Consider the following 19,155-nt stretch of genomic DNA (forward strand, 5'->3'; position numbering starts at 1 on the left):
ATCCCATGATAGGATGTAAAGGTTATTTCCGATTGAGCCGACACATGCGGTGTTTACCGTGAATGCAGTCTCCTCTAAAGCGGGAACATTGACTTTAAATTTGGTTCACGCTGTACAGCTGAATTTCCGTGATGTGGATTGAACAGAGCACTCTGTCCCTTATATCTAATGTACACATCCACTACACTGATACTGTGTTGTAGCTTTGAAAGAAAAGACCAAACATCATTGGATTATCCTGAGGATTTCAGTTTAATTATGACACCACATCAAAATAAAAATTATTTCCAACAGTTCTGGAACTTTATTCCATCCATATACATGCATAGCAACAACGTTTTTTAAGAAACTTTTTTTCTCCCATAATTAGGACAATGGAATGATTATTTTACATCAGTATCCCCCATCCAACCAACTTCCCAACCCAGCTTGTCCATCATCAACAGCAATAAATGTAATTCTTGTACAATTTTTTTTCCCTCAAATATATGCAGTCCCCCTCATAATACTGCTTTCAGTAATGTTCCCTCATTTACAAAGTATTGCATCGACAGCAAATTCTAAAAAGGGAGACCAAAGTGTAGTTCAGCAAACAGAAATATGAGTACTGTACAAGAATGTTGCCATCCTCCTGAAAACATCCACGTCTGAGTTGAAGAAAAGAGACAGGGACACAGCCACATACGTATGCTAAGCCAAGTGTATGCCAAAACAGAAGATGCAGCTGGATTGTACCTGGCTATCCCACCAAAGGGTTAAGGCCAAGAATCCGAGTCATGAATAGCAAAGCTGCAAATGACATTTAGGCATATACAAAAACTGTTACAGCAAATAAGAATAGACAAGTGCTTCAGTAGCTATTTTGTGTCTAAAATGCATCTCATTTGTATTCTATCGTTTCATTGAGCCTACATTACAGTGTAAACAATATGTGTGCTACACAAGAATGACTATACAATAACATTACAAACAACTCTGATATAAATTTCATTTGAATTTTAAATTAAGATCACTACTATTAATACTGATTGTAAAATAAATAAATGTGAAAGTGGCACCAATATTACTCTGGATTCATTTTTTCTTTTTTTTCCTTTTTTAACCAATGATTTGCAATGAGGTGTTAAAATGATGAAAGAAGAAGCCTCTCTTGATTGTCCACAAGCAGCGTTTAGAACTGCGTGAGTGATGCATTATTCCAGACACGACAGTGTACCCAAACAGAAAAAAGGGGAGTGGGAAGGGACAGGAAAACTAAACAGGAACTAGTTCATTTCACATGCTCCGCAGCATGTGACGAACAGTAAAACTTCTTATGGGTAATAAAGTTTGATAGGTTGTTGAATTGGATGTCACAGAGGCGGCAGTACTTCCCGCTGCCCGGAGCCTGGGACGACCCATTCAAACCCTTTGTCACCGTGGGCACTGTCTCCTCGGTCGGAGACTTGGACGCGGGTGACACGTTCTCGTTGGAGTCGGACGGGTTCTCCGCGCCCCACGTGGGTGAGGGGTGGCCGTCTTGCTGCTGGGGATTGTGGGATTGGTTATCCTGGTTGGGTGGGACGGGCCCCGATCCCGAGCGCTCCTCTGGCTTGTGACCACCGTTGACTATCACCATGCCCCTGTTTTTGGGCAGCAGGGGCAGTGGCTCTTTGCTGGGGAGTGGGCAGCCGTTGGCAGCAGGCTGCTCTCTCCCCGTCTCTGGTCCCCCTCCATTAGTGCTCTGCTCCTGCTCGCTGCTCACCTCTCTCTCGCCCTGCATGACCAGCCCGCCGGCCACGTAATCGGTCGGCTTTATCCCGAAGTAGGGCGATATTTGCTCGGCACCTTTCATCTTCTTTATTGCGCCGGGATAAAGGCAGTGGGGCAGAAACATGTTCTCGTCTTTAGTCGGGATGAGCTGAGCCTCGCTGAAGGGCTTGAGACCCGGCACTGGGCCCATGTGAGGGGGGAACATTCCACCCCCATTCTGTACAATCATTTTATCGTTGCCGTTCTTCTCACATGGGCTCTTATCGTAGGCGTCATCAGGATTACTGCCTTCATTCTTCACCACGTCTGGGAACATGGTCTCACCACCGTGCTGCTGGGAGGCTGTGGCTGTTGTCACAGGGCAAAAGTTCTGTTTATGCGCAAGGTAGTTCTCCACTTTGTTAAAACTAATCTTGCACACTGTACATTCGTGATAGTCTAACAGTCTTTTGGGAGAGTTTGGCGATGTCTTGTCATTGGGGATTGGCGAGCACTTTTTGCTGAGATCGATGGGTGCGTCCAGCTCCTGCTGGTCCATAGTGGTATTACTGTTGGGGGCCATGATAGACTTGGTGACGGTGAGGGAAGCCTCCAGGTGTTTGGGGACCATCCCTGGGAAGATGTCACAGCGAGGGTGAAAGCGGTCGGCCAGGCTCTCCACCGCCTCCTGGGAGGTACAGGGGTTCGCCATAGGAGGGACCCCCAGGAACCCTGGCTGCCCAATGGAGGGTCCTCTCGGGTCCTGGTCTGGGAGACACATCTCGTACATCTTCCTACGCTTGCGGGTCCTCATGGTCCTCTGCATGGAGGGAACCTTGTTGGCGGACATGCGTTTCATGGGTGGGTCGTGACGCGTAGCACAATAGTACTGCTTGTGGACCATGTAGGTCTCGTGGCGGCTAAAGGTGATATTGCAGGCCGCACAGGAAGTCTGGTTGGGGTCGTTGACGTCAGTCTCCACCAGAGGCGTGTTGGTAGGGCTCTTCCCCTCCACTGCCTGCTGCTTCCCGTTCGGCCTCTCCTCTACGCCGGTCGGGGTGGTGGAGACCTTCTTCACCTGCCCCGGGAGCTCCTTCTCTGGGCCTGGGCCTTTCACTGCCCCTCCTGCATTGATCATGTCCAGAACACTCTGAGAGTTGACTGACAAACAGGCCGACTGCATCAGGTGGCTGTCGGTGACCTCAGACGGGTGGCATCCGGCGAGCATACTGACTGAGCTGTGGCCGCTGTTGGGGCTCACGGCCTTGTCTGAGATGCTGGAGAAGTCAGGCGACTTGGTCATGTGCTGCCAACGACTGTTACAGTAGTGCTTTTTGTGGACCAGGTAGTTTTCCAGGTTGTTGAAGGTGATATTGCATTCGAAACACGTGGCCCCTTTGGGGATGAGGGGGCTGTAGATCACCGGAGGGTAGACCGTGTTCCCTCCGTGGCGTAGCCTCCGGTGCACCAGCTCTGACATTTTAGCCAGAATCTCAGAAGCCTGCGGGACGACAGAAATGTCCTGGGAGAAAGCGAACTGGGACAGGAAGGGCCCCATGGGGTAGGTGGGGCCCATGTTATGCTGAACAGGAGAGGAGGCCAAGCGGGGGCTGGAGGGCTCAGACTTGATCCGGGTGTAGGAGAAGCTTGCCTTACTGCCCGGATGGCCACTGTCCCCCTTCAACCCTGACAGCATGGGCTTTTTCTCAGCCTTCTCCAGCTCGCTGTCGATGGTGGCGTCCTTGCTGAGGGATCCTTTGGGACTCTGGAGGGCTTCCTTCCGGTTGGCCAGCTCGACGCGGGCCGCCGCCTGCTGCAGGGCTTCCTCCGCCCCCCTGGGGGAGTGCTCGCTGTCGCTCTCCCTGTGAAGCTTGCTGCCACCACCGTGGCCATGGTGGCTGTGTAAGTCCTGATGCTGCAAGAGTTCCCTGTGGTTCTGAAAGCTGATATGACAGTGATTGCATCTGAAGGCGGCCTGTGACAGGTGCGAGAGGATGTGATGTTGGAACGTAATAAGAGAATCCGCCGTGTAGTTACAGATTGTGCATTTCAAGCTGGTGCCAGGGGGGAGCGTCTCTTCCATTTTGACACCTGTTAGGGAGATAAAAGGACACTGTTGAGATTCTTCGTCGCCTTCCCACTCTGCCTTAACGTTAACTATGGCTACGATCAAAACCTGATGCATTATGCCAAGCTTACTCCCAACCCTCCTGATTTTTGGTTGGGCTGAAAGCTAAACTGTCAACTGCTTAAGCTGACAGGGGGATGTGTATATTTATGGCGCTAAGAGCAGTAGTTCACTTTTCCAATTATTTTACTTGACTAATGTGAAACTGACAGTGTTTTAATGTCAAGCAATACTTTTCATTACAAAACCGAATACTAAAATGACTGAGAAATATTAAAGGTATACTGTTCTGTACTACTCAACGTGATGAAATAATCCATAGCATTACCTTTAATGATAAGCACATCTCATGTCAACATCACTCAATGGTGAGATAATTACAACTAAATGAAAGCTGAAATAAATCTACATTTCGTCTACTTTACAGTACTTTACAAGTATTACTACAGTAGAAGCTCAACTACTATACTAATAGTACTAGCAGGACATCTCTACTCACCGCTGTGCGTGCTCAGGTGCATTTCCAGGGCCCTGGCGCTGGTGAAGCTCTTGTTGCACTGTGGGAAGGGGCAGATGCTGGGTGTGTGGTGGAGTCCGTTGTCGTTCTCCTCACCTTGGCTCTCTGGCTCCCTCTGCCTGCCACTGCAGTAGTACATCAGGTGGGCCTGCAGGTTCCTCTCACTGCGGTACCAGATCCCACACGCCTTACATGGGAAGATGTCCTCTGGAGAGAGAGAGGGTAAAACACAGGGTAGAGCGTCAGGGTACAACGTCAGGGTAGAACGTCAGTGTACGTTTCGTGCGCACACAACAACATGCACACGTTTCTTTCTCTTTATAGCTCTGATTTGATACCCAAAGCCAGGCAAAAACCCTGTAATACCCAAGCCTGTGATAGGACTGTGTCGATACCACTAGGTTGATGCCCTTTCTCAAGGGCAACTGAAACACTGGACCATCTGCCTGCAGCAGAGCAGCCTCCCTGTCGAGCTGAACCCAGATAGCCCTTATTAAGTAAACAAATGCACTATTTGCATGAAGCTTGCATTTTGCAATTAACAGGTTAGTGGGAGGCTCGCCTGTGTTTATGTGAACCCAAACAGAAGGTCGACAGCTCTTATCTCAACCGCTCTTAACACAGACTCATCTGGGTTAATCTACAGCCCATAGACGGATGGACAGACAGACATTTAGGGCTATGTCCAAAACGGCACCCTATTCCCTATATAGTGCAATACCTTTGTCCAGAGTCTGCACCCTCTTTCCTATAGCGCATTACTTAAAGTTTTGGCCTAAAGTAGTGGACTACATAGGGAATAGAGTCCATTTCAAACACAGCCCTAGGTGAGACTACAGTACAGACTGGCCATGGAGTGTATTGTAACTCACTGTTGACGATGGCGGTGGGCAGAATGGAGGCCATGGCGGCCTGCTGAGGCAGGAGCTGGATGGTGTCCAGCAGTCTAGCCGGGTACATCCCCTCGCTCAGAGACATGTGGTTGATGGCCTGTAGACGGGAGTCAAAGTCCACGGCGAACGCCACTAGCTCCTCGCCCCCCATGATGTTCTTAGTGGTGGTACACCACAGCTGGCCACCTGGAACAGACAGAAGGGGAACATGCTGAAAAATGTTGTTTTTATCCTGTGTGACTCTGTTGGTAGAGCATGGTAGTGTTAGCCTGTGTAGCTTAGTTGATGGGTTCGATTCCCACTGGGGACAGTATTATATTAGTATTATTGATGTTTCACCCTATAGGTGACTCCAAACTCTGGAGTTCAGAGGGTATGGAATTCCATCCAGAGGGAAATATTATAAGGACCTAATAATAATGACTATATAATGACTAAAGGGTGAAATCACAATGTCATACTTTGGTTAAAGTAGCAGTAAGAAATGTCATACTCAGTGGGGTAAATTGTAGTAGGTCTATGCATTGGAGCTATACTGTATACTTCAGTAATATAGCATAACCTCAAACAGATCCTCTACACACGATCAGATGTTTGTGTTTGGGGATTAAACATTCCAGTGAAATCTTCTGAACATATTCATTAAGTTAGGATGAGAGAGCGGAAGGGGAGGAAGGGGTAGAGGAAGGTTTTTAGCTTAGATAATATTTATCTCCTGCACATGACAGGCTTTTCAGCTGCACTTCATTTTCCCTTGAAGAGATTAAAGTTTTTAATATGACTATTTACAAAAATCTGGCTGGGGCGATAACAACAAACGATGATACGCTCACGCTAAATGGCAGAATTAGGACATTGTTTCAGAGAAAAGCTGGACAATTAATTAGGGCACTCTGTTAGCTTTCAAAGATGTGCAAACACTCTGACAGAGCAGCGTCAGGATGAGAGAGGACCTGTAATTTGAGTCCAGCTGTTGTGGAAATAAGGGGCGTTGCAGAAGAGAGGGGAGAGGTATGAAGGGTAGAACAGAAGACTAACTGCACCCCACTCATAGTTCCATCCTCCTTTAGAGAGACACTGATTACAAATGTTTACACAAAACGTATAAATCACTGGTTTTAAAGGTCAGTGTAGACAGGGTTGAGGTTTTCAAGTGAGGCTCTCCCAACCCAGGGAGGAAACCTGAAGAGTAACTGCTGTAGTTACTATGAAATGACATGATGGAATGATTGTTATGGAGCCTAACTTCCACACCAATCTGAGGATGTATCACTCCTCTCTGGTACACCTTCCACGGCATTCCACCTCCCACCTGACGCTGGTCATAACCTCGCTACTCCCATTAACACATTTCCCAACCTTTTCATTACATTTATGTCAAACAGCACTGAAATTAAACACTATTATAGAAATGAGTCAGAAGAGTGAAGCAAGACGTAGTAAAATATGCCATCTTTTAAAGTCCCATTTCTGTGTGCAAGGAAAGCTCTGTGTGTGTGTGTGTGTGTGTGTGTGTGTGTGTGTGTGTGTGTGTGTGTGTGTGTGTGTGTGTGTGTGTGTGTGTGTGTGTGTGTGTGTGTGTGTGTGTGTGTGTGTGTGTGTGTGTGTGTGTGTGTGTGTGTGAGTGTGAGAGTGGCAGGCAGCAGGCAGCACTAGCTCCTTTAAAGAACAGTGCCTATCTGCTGTCCAATCTCCCGTGATGAGAGACACACTTCAGGTCCCTCCACTTGAGCGCTGGTTTTGATTCTCTCTCACCACACACAGCCTGGAGAGGCCCTTTGAATTTTTATCTCCTAATTAAAGTAACAAAACTCCACTACCGTCAGACAGAGTTACCATCAAGGTAGATACTAACTGCCAGCGAGCAGCCACAATGGGGGCAGGTGGGGGGCAGATCGTCACTACTCACCATCAAAAGTTTAAATTGGTAGAGATTCCACTTCTCAGGTTCTCGGTTAACAAAGAGAATGGAGAAAACCACCCTGATACTGAACTCATGACAGACTTACATTTTCACTGTCTTTGAAAACAATTTCAGTTAAAGATGCTCTGAATTACTGCAAGCCTTCCACTGCTAATTGCTAATGACTGTTAGTACTAACCTACAATGCAATTCACCTATGAAATATGCACAGCAATGTGACTCCTTCAGCCAGCCACACTACAGACACCCATATGTCATCTGTGAGAATGCTGGGGTGGTGTTCTAAAACACAGAATCATTCCTGCCTCAGAGGAGACCTCCACCACCAAACTCAGGTGGAGGCTTAGTCCCAAATGACACCCTATTCCCAAATTAGCACACTATTTTGACCAGAGCTATGGGCCGTGGACACAAGTAGTGCTCTAAATGGGGAATATGGTGGCATTTGGGAAATACACATAGATGGAGGCTCAGGAGATCCCCTGGAGATCCACTGGAGATTCACTGGAGATCCACTGAGATGTTGCTCTCAGGGCATCACTGTACACCACAGTTCTTGCTTGCCAAGCTTGGTCTTGATGGAGAACCAAATGATTTGTTCTAGGCCAGCACTGACACACACAAATGTGCACCCCTTTGGGTTCCTAGGACAAGGATTGGGAAACACCTCTTACTGTACAGAAAGAGGGGCAGCAAAGGCAAATATATTTGGTGATTAGTTCATGAAAGTTTATCTGTATCATACTGGCCGCTTTTTGCCAATTTTGAAAGTGCACAGCCCACAAGTAAAACTGGGGAAAAGGCTAAAAAGTAGCAGCTTGTGTGATTTGCACTGTTTTGCCTGTTAGCGAGCTAGCTCTCTGCAATGAGCTGCCTGCCTGGCTTTGTGCAGCGGCCAATGCAGTTGGAATGAACGCTATTGTGCTGAATCCTCCTGCAGAGCACCTGATAAAAGAATAAAGAACTATGACATATTCTAAAAACAATAGAGGAATTAAAGAGAGACAATAGGCCAGCTGCTTCATTAAAACAATCAAAAAACCGCATCCTGTACCTAGTCCAGATAATTAAAAACACTGCTTTGCTTTCTACATTCCCCCTCTCTCTCTCTCCCCTCTCTCTCTCTCTGCCCCTCTCTCTCTCTCTCTCTCTCTCTCTCAATATAATATTCACCAGCTCTACATTGGGACGGCGACTGAGGCTCAGCTGGCCTAATGCCCATTCCTTCTCTTCTCCTTTGATGAATGCCGCATTTGAACATGTAGTTGAAGATGAACATATGACAGAATTCAAGAAACAAAATGATGAGAGGGGGGGGGTGCATCGTATATGTAAGTACTTTCACGAATCAAATGTCAAAGGATGAATCGTATGGGGAAATAAGGCACATGTACTGTACGCCCCTCCTCCCCAACTACAAACTCCAGAGATTTCAAAGTCACACATCAGAGGTCATTTTACATTTCTTCAGCTTTAAATGACAATGGATGTACAGTAAAGTAGCCTATACAGCAGAAGTGTTCCATTTTTACCCTACGAGGTCCAGAGCCTGCTGGTTTTCTGTTCTACCTGATAATGAATTGGACCCACCTGATATCCCAGATCTAAATCAGTCCCTGATTGGAGGGGAATAATGACATTGATGGCTATACATTTACATTCAGCAGACACACTTATCCAGAGCAATTAGTATTAAGTGCCTTGCTCGAGGGAACATCGACAGATTTTTCAACTAGTTTGGCTTGGGGATTCAAACCAGCAACCTTTCGATTATTGGCCCAACGCGCTAACCACTAGGCTACCTGCCACGCAAGTGTAAATGTGAACATGGGCCACCGTGGTGGGGAGGAACAGACAGTATAAGATACTCGAGGTTATGAGGAATGGAATACATTTGCTCCTGCCTGCGCCACACCACTGTCCGTATCTTAATGAAAACACAAACACATCTCTCCAGCCTTGTTGCAGTGAGAGAGCTGGGAGGAGACGACAAAGCAACACACATAACAGAAGGGTTTGCATAATTAAACTGGCCTGCAGACAGGTATTCAAATGTTTGTGTGTAAACAGCACGACTCTGTAATAGTTTGCTGTAAAATGCATAGTTACGCACATCAGCTCTCCCATCTGTCTACAACACAGGCCAGGCCCACTGCACATTATGGGGCTGAGTGTGGCTTTTAGCAAACATACAGTAACCACATTGTGTTCTATGGATTTGCAGCACACTTTTGAGACAGGACACTGTAACCATGTGGTCTCTCTCCTTGAGGAGCTGTTTCCAGGAGCTTGATGGTGATTTGCAAACGGCCTGATTATTTCAGCCCCTTATCCTCTCTCTCTCTCTCTCTCTCTCTCTCTCTCTCTCTCTCTCTCTCTCGCTCTCTCTCGCTCTCTCTCGCTCTCTCTCGCTCTCTCTCGCTCTCTCTCGCTCTCTCTCGCTCTCTCTCTCAATTGTGAAGTGATGGTGGTAAAGCCGGAGGGCTCAGTGCTTTTGTAATTAAAGACCTCTGGTCTTGTCTCCAAATCAGCCCAGACTGTTGTTGAATGGACGGCTAACCAGGGAAAGCCTCCTGGCACCTACAAATATCAAGTAGCTGCCTGCCTGCCATGTTTGTTAAATTGTTCGTGGTTTAAATGTTCTATTAACCTAGACTGTGTTAGCCCGTTGAGCTAAAGCCTAGAAATGATCTCAGGAAGCTAACGCAACTCTTCAGGTTTCCGTCACAAGGCTACTAATCACACAAGTATGGTTCACTAAACCATAAACATAAATCATATGCAGTGCAATGTCTACATTATTAATATATGGAACTAACAGAAGACAATTCTCATACTAACAACAGCCTATACCTACAGAAAAACTAAACAAACTTCTCTTCTCATGAATAACAGCAAATATTGAGAGTGTTTCTGAACAGACAGGATGGTGATATGGCAGCAGACTGTCAAACCATCAGGTTAAGACAACAGCCAGACAGCAGCACAGACAGGCTGAGAGAAAGCTGAGTGAGACTTCCCATGGCAGAGTGAATATGAAAAGTCACTAATGGGTCAAACAATCCTATTGTTACAGGGTGTGGTGTGGAATAAACTGCAGTTAGCGGACTATAACATTATAACATAGATTTGAATCCTCTTATTCTCTGCTCACTCCGCCTCCCATTCTGATGATATTATTCTGGCCACCACTAGAAGGCGCTCTTCTCATGCTAAAATGCAACTCCGTACCCACCACAGTACGTATGATATCGTGTTGATGCATAGACACCCTAAACACCGCAGCATGTCAGACTGACAGACTCCGTCCATACGTTCAAGAAGGTATAGAATGGGAAGCACTCTTATGACCTTCATTTACTCTGTTTCTACAGTGAAAACAAGTTGTTCTGAGACAATGTATATGATGAGGATATTCATCATATCTAAGGTATTATGACGGTTATCGATCTGTTGTACCAGTCATCACGTTTGTGAAAATACTAATAGCCTAGGAGTCAATTTTGTGCAGCAAATACACATTTTTTGAGGCATAAAATAATGTCTTCTATTGACAATACCACTCGTTTAAATAAGCATGGTTGAATAAATAATACATATATACTCATTTTAACATCAAGTGTTTTGCAGATGATAGCCAACACTGAAAGCTCATGGATGGCCTTGAGCAAATGGCACAGGGGTCAGAGTCCATAAATTAAACCTGGGTTCCCAGGAGAGTGTCATACAGAATCCCACTGGTACACATTCATACCAGCTACAAAGACACTAAACTACAACACATCTCAGAAGAATCATATTATTTCATTTAACATATATTCAATATTGTCATTCTGAGTTCTGGAACAAAGAAAATCTGTTTCAAAATTCCTAGTTTCCAGCAATGATCTGATTGAGTGGATGATTTTGCACAGTGTAGAAATGAGATGCTTCCTTTTCTAATTAAATGATATTTCTTTAGCAAATCTCTGGAGACGCATGAATCTGTTTCATTGCACAGTGAAAATGATATTGGCAAGTGCCTGTTTGTCTGGTAATATCACTGAGAGAGAGAGAGAGAGAGAGAGAGAGAGAGAGAGAGAGAGAAAGAGAGAGAGACAGAGAGTGAGAGAGAGACAGACAGAGAGAGAGAGAGAGAAAGAGAGAGAGAGGGGGGCAGAGAGAGAGAGATAAATAAAGGGACAGAGAGAGAGAGAGAAAGAGAGAGAGAGAGACAGAGAGAGAGAGAGAGAGAGAGAGAGAGAGAGAGAGAGAGAGGGACAGAGAGAGAGAGAGAGATGGACAGAGAGAGATCTAAATGTGAATGAATATGCCAAGTTTTTATAGGTCTATTAGAACTGAGAAATGATGAGGGAATTGAAAAGATGTTAAATGCTACATTTCTTTGATTACAATTTATATAAAAATAGTATTTATTGAAATGAATTGGTGCAGTGAGATATAAACAATATAAAGTAAATTGTCATATATATCAAAATTATAAATGACAAATATGTGAGCCAAATATGATAAGAGACTGCTGTGAAATGTATTAAAAATGTAGTGAATATAACAATCTCAAAATGACACAAACACTTTCTGTAATTATGATAATACATGATCAGAAATGTATAGTTGAATTGTTTTTCTGAACATTACACTACGAACACTAACACATTTCAAAAGGACTTTTAGATTCTCATGGGTGTCACTTTTATATTTTATTTCTAGGTAATAACATTACAAATTCCATTAACCAATGCTAAAACTCTTACGGACTTAGGCTAAATGTTCTAACCAGCACATTTAAAGTGTGGTGCATAACGAGGACCACTTTTGGAAAGGGTTTTAATTAAAACCTTTAAGGGCTATCCTCTGGGTTCGCATTGTACATTTTGTTTTAATGCCATTTACCAAATAAAAAAAATAAAAAAAACCACCCTTGTCCTCTAGGTTTCCCAGGTCTAACTGTGCTGTGTTCTCTCCTCTTCCCGGGCTGGGTCCTGGTTGTGGCCAGGCGACATGTGTTTACTGGGGCCCTGCTGGGGGCCTGGGTCTGGCTCTCTGTCCTGACCAGGCTATGTGTTAATGGGACGTGGAGGTCCCTGTGACAGGCCGCTGCTGTGTTGAGCACCACCACCAACACCACCACCACCCGGGGCAGAGCCAACTAAGCAAAGCTGTCCCAGAACCTCAGCTGTGGCCCTGTGGCCCACGTCCCCCTTCCGATCATGCTACTCGGGGAGGGAGCAGGGGAGCAGGTGAACGGCGGAGCTCCAAAGGGAGGGCCAGGGACTGGGAGAGAGACACAAGGACGCAGCGCCTCAGTAGCTACTCCAACATGGCTCTGTCCCCGCGCCACCACGCACCACATGGCCTGCCTGGTATATGGACGCCAGCCCTAATGCAAATGCCCTAACGCCGTTTAAAATGGGCCACTCTCCTTTTTGGAAAGGTCTATTTGGGCCTTCTGGCGATGAGAGGGGGAGATGAGAGATGCACCTGCCTAGGCTATCAACCATTTTGGAATGTTGGGACATATTTTATCTGATCTGGGTGAGAATGGAACCGGAATTTCCAAAGTTGTGGTCTACATGAACTTGATGAGCAAACTAACATATACTGTGTGCTGCAAAGGTTTCTGTGCAACCTCCTCTGAAAGAAAAACAGAGTGGGATTATGCCTGCTGTTGTTCACAGAGCCCAGCGACAGACAGAAAGACAGACAGTGAGCACAGACAGAATGAGAACAGCAACACGGCAGCACAACCTCCTGAGTCCAGACGCCCACCACCACAACAGCCACCATAGCTCCCTGCATCCCACCCTAACATGCCCTCTGCCTCTGCACCCCTGTAATTCTACATATTGCTTAAACTAAGCGCTAATTACATTTTCTGTCAGTTTGCAGGAGAAATAAATAATCTGTAGCTAAAAGGCCTAATTGCGTTTGTCACATTGTGGTCTCGGTGGCTGGTGCGATGGGAGCAGCAGCCGCTGGCCCTTCCTCGTTGCCATTCTGTCGTCCTGGCAAGGCCCCTCACTGCCCCAGGTATCGCCACGCAGCCATCTGGAGCCGACATCTGTCCCTCTATTGATCACAAGGGTTTAGCACTTGATCAAACAGACTGCGACAGGATATTGCTCTTTTCCCCACAGAAAAGGCCAATCGCTTGCGTGAGGGTAATAGAGTGGAACTGAGATACGCCACCAGCACGGCGGGCAGGCGGGCAGGCGGGCAGGCAGGCGGGCAGGCAGGCGGGCAGGCAGGCGGGAGGGCAGGCAGCAGCGGTAGTGGCAGGGATGGCAGGAGTGAGGTGGCCGAGCCACTACTGTCCAATGCCAGTTTGAGCCAATAGACCAGCCACACTCTCTCTCTTACTCTCTGCTGCTGCTGCTGTTTCAACAAAACACTCAATTTTAAAGTGTGAGAATAACTCAAGCTCTGAAGCTAAATTAAAACTATATTAGCCACAATTTTCCACTTCAATATTTCCCACTTCTTTCCTCTCCTCTCTGAAAAGTGTGAGATGTTATGAATCGTTTTAGTTTTCAAGTGTGTGTTGAAAAGACTAAAATGAAAAGCGACTGGCTCTGATAATAACAACCGGGTCTTTGAACCTGATGAGAATCCGTACATCACGTTCACGCTGAATACAGGTACTCTATCTGTGAGACAACACCTTATTGAAACTTTGAGGGAAGATGGATGCAAGAACAATATGCTCCTACTGTACATGAAAACGCACCCGACGCTGTGTGATTACTTTAGTTTTGTGTAGAAAAGAAAACATTCAAGTGCAGAACTATTTGAAATAATAAAGCATTGAAATTACCAGTATTTAAATACATGATCTACATATGACAGGAATAAAAATGAATCCTTGCAAATATGGTTTGAAAAAATATACTGAATTTGGAACACATTAAATAAAATCATTTTTCCATATTAGATTCCAACCTAGAAAATACCAGTTCACAATTACAAAAACAGAGGACAACAACTGTAACACTTCAAACCAACAATATAGAAGCCCATGTTAAGATGTGATCTTTTATGCCATTTCGTTTAATGGTATGTCATTGGACAGAGGATACTATAGTTCCTTAGGAATAATGCTTTTTAACTTGTTAACCTTTATGAATTCCTTATAATGTGTATAATATGATATTATAATATAATGTTTATAATATGGTATGTTTCTCTACATTTTCAACCGACTCTTCTCCAGCTCTCCTATATCCCACTGCAGTTAAAACAAACACACTTGAGCCTGAGGTGACCATGCAGTGTGAAGCCTAGTCGTCTGTAGAGGCTGTGGATGGAACCTAAAATAGCTCTTACGGATCAGGCATGCTTGCAAAGCACTACTTTCTAGCTAGCTAACATCATGTTTAGCAAGTATGGACAATTAGATGGGATGTGAAGGTGACATTTATTTCAATATTGTGGCAATATTGTGATTGTTCCTTCCTGTGAAGAGAGATATGATTCCCCTTGCCTACAGTGCTGGGATTGTCCGTTGGAAAAAAATGATGCAAATTTGGCGATGAGGCAACTAATTCCTTCCCTCCACCTCTGCCTCTCCTCCTCTCTCCCCCTTACCCCCCAATCCTCCCCCGACATGAGATTTCTGATTAATCGTGTGACCGCCCCTTCGTTTGGCATTTTACACAATCTCACAGCGCCACAGCGAGATGTGTGAGGTGTTTCGCCACTTTTGGCACGCTGAAAAGCTGTAGCCCAAGGAAGAACAAGTCAGTGGAAAGTATGAGGGGGATATGACCAGGGGACGCGATAAAAAATGATCAGCGAGTGTGTTTTCCTGTTTGGTTTTAATCTACATTTAATTAAATTCTTATCTGCTGTGTGCTTATGGCTGCATTTGAATGGCGAGACTGCATTCATTATGAATGGTAAAATTGAACTCAGTACATTGTGTGTGGCCCAATAAAGGAACAAGACCCTTATTGCACTCTGTGCATGCACAGCACAAGCTCCGACAGACATGCGGAAAAAATAAGTCAATTAAGATGGGTCTTTAAATTACTGCTGTATCAAAACAAGGGGAGGGAGCAGGCTCTATAATAGAATCCTGACAGGGGTGAGCACAGCCGACTGTTGTTAGTATACATCCCATTTGATAGAGCCAATTATATTAGCCCGTTTATTATGGAGTACACCGTCCACGTCCAGATTTACTGGGTTGGTCATGATAGTTCTTAATCAGTTCCGACGGGAAAGTTGACTTGTGACAATGGAGGGGTCGAAAGACATTCGGTTTATATGGCTGTATAACAATGTGAATTCTATGAGAAGATTTGATGGTGTTTATCTAGGTTAAGTGGGGGAGAAAACAAAGGCCGGCAACAACAAAAGCTATGTCAATAAAAACATAACCAATTCACACACACACACACACAGGACCTCCATGGGTTAAACCCAAGGCAGCCCATCTCTCTTGAAAATGCACGAGACCATTGTGTAAACAAAATAGAGAAAAAAAAATCAGAAGCTCCATATTGTAATACTATTGACAAAAGCACACAGCTTATAACAAGACGCAGCACTTCATAAGCTAAGAACAATATCCCATAGGCAGGCAGCAGCGCCCCGGAAACTGCTGGAAATAAAAGAACCCTGAGCCTATACTACAAAGTTGGGCCTGACAAAATCCTTAAATCTTTCCATGTTTGCTTATTCAGAACGTAGTGGGGGAGACGGAAGCTCCCTGCTGCCTGGCCATGTTTACAGAGCTGTTCCCATCTTTAGGCCTTGCTCATCCACAGATCCTGACACACGACGGAGACCTGATTAGGGCCCTGCCTATGCATAGGGGGAGGTGGGAGGGTGAGGGAGGGGGTGAGGAGGGTGGAGGGATCGGCAGATGAATGACTTTGGTTGCGTCGGAGAGGGATCACAGAAGATAATCGCACCCGACTGCCGCGGTGGAGCTCTCAGATCTGGTCTTTAAAATAATGTTGGGAGTCAAGTCTCTCCAAAGCCGGCGCAGGTTATCTTCTGTATTTTATGTTTGCTGTTTAAATCTTAACGGGACACAACCAGCAAGGGAGAGCAAATATGTCTGGAGTCGGAGGAAGCGGAATGGAAACGCTATAGCGGAGGGTAAAGATTAGCAGTCGTTCGTACGCGGGGGCTAAGGAGATGAAACTCCCTCTGTTGGAATGGCTTTTTATTCCCGGGGAAAAAAGTTGTAATGTTGGAACGTTTAACCTTGTGAGGCTCCGAGACTCCATAGAGAACAATGGGATAACCAGCCAGATCGTTCCTCTATTCAAAAACTAAATCATTCATAGACATTTATACATAACATTACAAAGAAGCGCCAGTAGGCCTAAATACTGAAAATGAGGACGAAAGTATATAAGTCATATGGGCCTTTTTTGGGCACTTGTTAACCACTTTCTACTAACATTTTAAAGGATACATATATATGGCATATTTGGATGTTTTATGATGTTCTCCAGACCCTTTTAACCATTTTAAACCATCATTGGCCTTCATGTACCAATTATTTATGTAGATATGGTCATGTGACACCTGTCTAATAGGGCCCTACGGAGCTGATTGGCTGCCATATTAAAAATGGCCGCCAGGGGGTAATATAACAAATCTGCAACGACACTATAGCTTCTAAGGACTTGTCCAAGTTGTGTGTGAAATGTGGTGCCTCTATCACAAAAGCCACAAGTACCTCAAATTTAACCCTAGCCGCTGAACTGATAATAAGGTTACTAAGGAAATAGAAAACAAACAAGTCCACTTCCAGTACCATCCACACAAATACTACTGATACTAATGAAACATAAATGACAACTGCAGCACCACATCAAAAATAGGCCTGGTGATATCCCAGACACTGTAGCCATTAAATACAGGTGCCTGTGACGATGAGTCTCAGACTAGAAACCCTCTGTATCATACTGATAGAGAGGAATAAACATGCATGCACAATTTACTGTCCCCAGATTTCTCCTCCGTCTATCTTTTAAATAAGCACAGTTTATTACCACTGCATGAGTAAATAGCATGCACTGGTGTGCTAGAGTTAACATTTGATATGCTGTCCAGATGATTCATTCCTTATCCTTTCACTATTTAAATTGTCTTTGTAATAATTCCCGCCTATCCGTGGTCACAGGCAGCCATCATCAGGCCACATCACCTGTTCGTTATCGTCCTGCCGTCCTGTTTGGGAGCTCTTGAAACGATGCCATAGCAGTGACTCGTATTTAACAGCGGGTCTGTGAACTTCTCACGGCTGATGGCGGAGGCTGGAAATTACGCTAACAAGTCATTAACATCATAAAGAGCCTTTCAATAGAGGGACGACACCAGCAACCTTCATTTGCACATGCTAAAACAAAACATTACCTGTGTTTTTTAATTTGTGGATAATGTATGCATTTTGTAGACCCTTTAAAATATACATTTTATTCTAAATGAAGGAAGACCTTTGGGCTTGGCAACTGTATGTCTGACTCCTTTAATGTGTACTGTATGTGTACTGGAAACAAACAAACAATGGAATACTGGCAAAATCCTAAACCTATTTCGGAGAATTACCGACAGGGCTGCATGTCATGTTGGGTACCTTTGAAAATTGGTGTGGCTACAGTAGCAGCCAAATCATGTGCTTGAAATAACACATTACATTTTTCTAATTTTCTATTTGAATATAGAATATTTTCTAGACAGTTACTGGTCCGAGTAACAAAGTTGTGCCTGCCTACCCATCACTCTGTGACACTTTACTGGCTGGCTGAGCTAAGCTGGTTTAGACTGACAGTCTCCAACCAGAGAGCCTCTCCTCTCCTCTCCTCTCCTCTCCTCTCCTCTCCTCTCCTCTCCTCTCCTCTCCTGCAGCCTCTGGCAGGGCTCTCCATTTCCATTGCAACCCTCTCCTAGCTGACTCTAAGTACAGTGTCTCTGCCTGCCCCGGGCAACACTACAGAGAGCGATGTCCACTTTAGGTCCAGCCAACTGCCTAACTACCCAACTGTCCAGGTAGGCTCTCTCTATTGCAGCGGTGTGTTACCCCACCAGCCTGCAGGCACCAGCTAGCTAACTTCTTCCTGCTGTAATACACTCACAGCTCATTACAGAAGCACATGCAGACTACAGCACTAATACAGCCTTAATCTGCTCCAAATCGTTCTAAATGTCAAGCATGGGCCAGGGACTTCCAGTCCACTGCACCGATGGCTTAGCTCGCTACCCCCCCCCCCCCCCCCCGTCCGTCCGTATTAACCAGCCCAAGAATTACATCTAGTCATTGCCAGAGCCAGAGAAACTTTGAACTCTTTGTTCCAACGTTCAATGCATCATTAACATAGTCTTTGAAATTGTCTCCCTCTAACCAAAAAAAGCCCCCAAAATAGCTAAATATGAAAACAGTTGATTCTCCCTCCCAGTCCCTCCTCACCACCACCACTATCCATACATCCCCCTTTCTCTCTCTCCTCTCTTAATGAGAACCCTCATCCCTCACTCCAGTGAAGGATCCAGTCCCTCCTCACCACCACCCCTATCCGTACCTCCCCCTTTCTTTCTCTCCTCTCATAATGAGAACCCTCATCCCTCACTCCAGTGAAGGATCCAGTCCCTCCTCACCACCACCACTATCCGTACCTCCCCCTTTCTTTCTCTCCTCTCTTAATGAGAACCCTCATCCCTCACTCCAGTGAAGGATCCAGTCCCTCCTCACCACCACCACTATCCGTACCTCCCCCTTTCTTTCTCTCCTCTCTTAATGAGAACCCTCATCCCTCACTCCAGTGAAGGATCCAGTCCCTCCTCACCACCACCACTATCCGTACCTCCCCCTTTCTTTCTCTCCTCTCATAATGAGAACCCTCATCCCTCACTCCAGTGAAGGATCCAGTCTCTCCGTGTGATAGACTGACTAAGAGACTGCAAGGCTGTTTATTAATAATTAATTTGGAATGTTTGTGTGTGTGTG

General features: G+C 45.4%; 1 protein-coding gene across 1 annotated transcript in view; it reads right to left on the bottom strand.

Moving 5' to 3' along the window:
• Positions 1-281: 281 nt before the first annotated feature.
• The window catches only part of LOC110485644 (zinc finger protein ZFPM2), a 152,214-nt gene continuing 133,340 nt past the window's right edge, over positions 282-19,155 (bottom strand). The window contains exons 6-8 of the mRNA XM_036944134.2: positions 5,249-5,455; positions 4,359-4,583; positions 282-3,822 (exon numbers count right to left, since the gene is read on the bottom strand). Of these exons, the coding sequence (XP_036800029.2) occupies positions 1,271-3,822; positions 4,359-4,583; positions 5,249-5,455 (2,984 nt within the window). The 3' untranslated portion in view covers positions 282-1,270. The remainder of the gene's footprint in view (positions 3,823-4,358; positions 4,584-5,248; positions 5,456-19,155) is intronic.

The sequence above is a fragment of the Oncorhynchus mykiss genome, chromosome 2, assembly GCF_057628025.1.
Source record: "Oncorhynchus mykiss isolate SJ-2025 chromosome 2, ASM5762802v1, whole genome shotgun sequence".
Taxonomy (NCBI): Eukaryota; Metazoa; Chordata; class Actinopteri; order Salmoniformes; family Salmonidae; genus Oncorhynchus; species Oncorhynchus mykiss.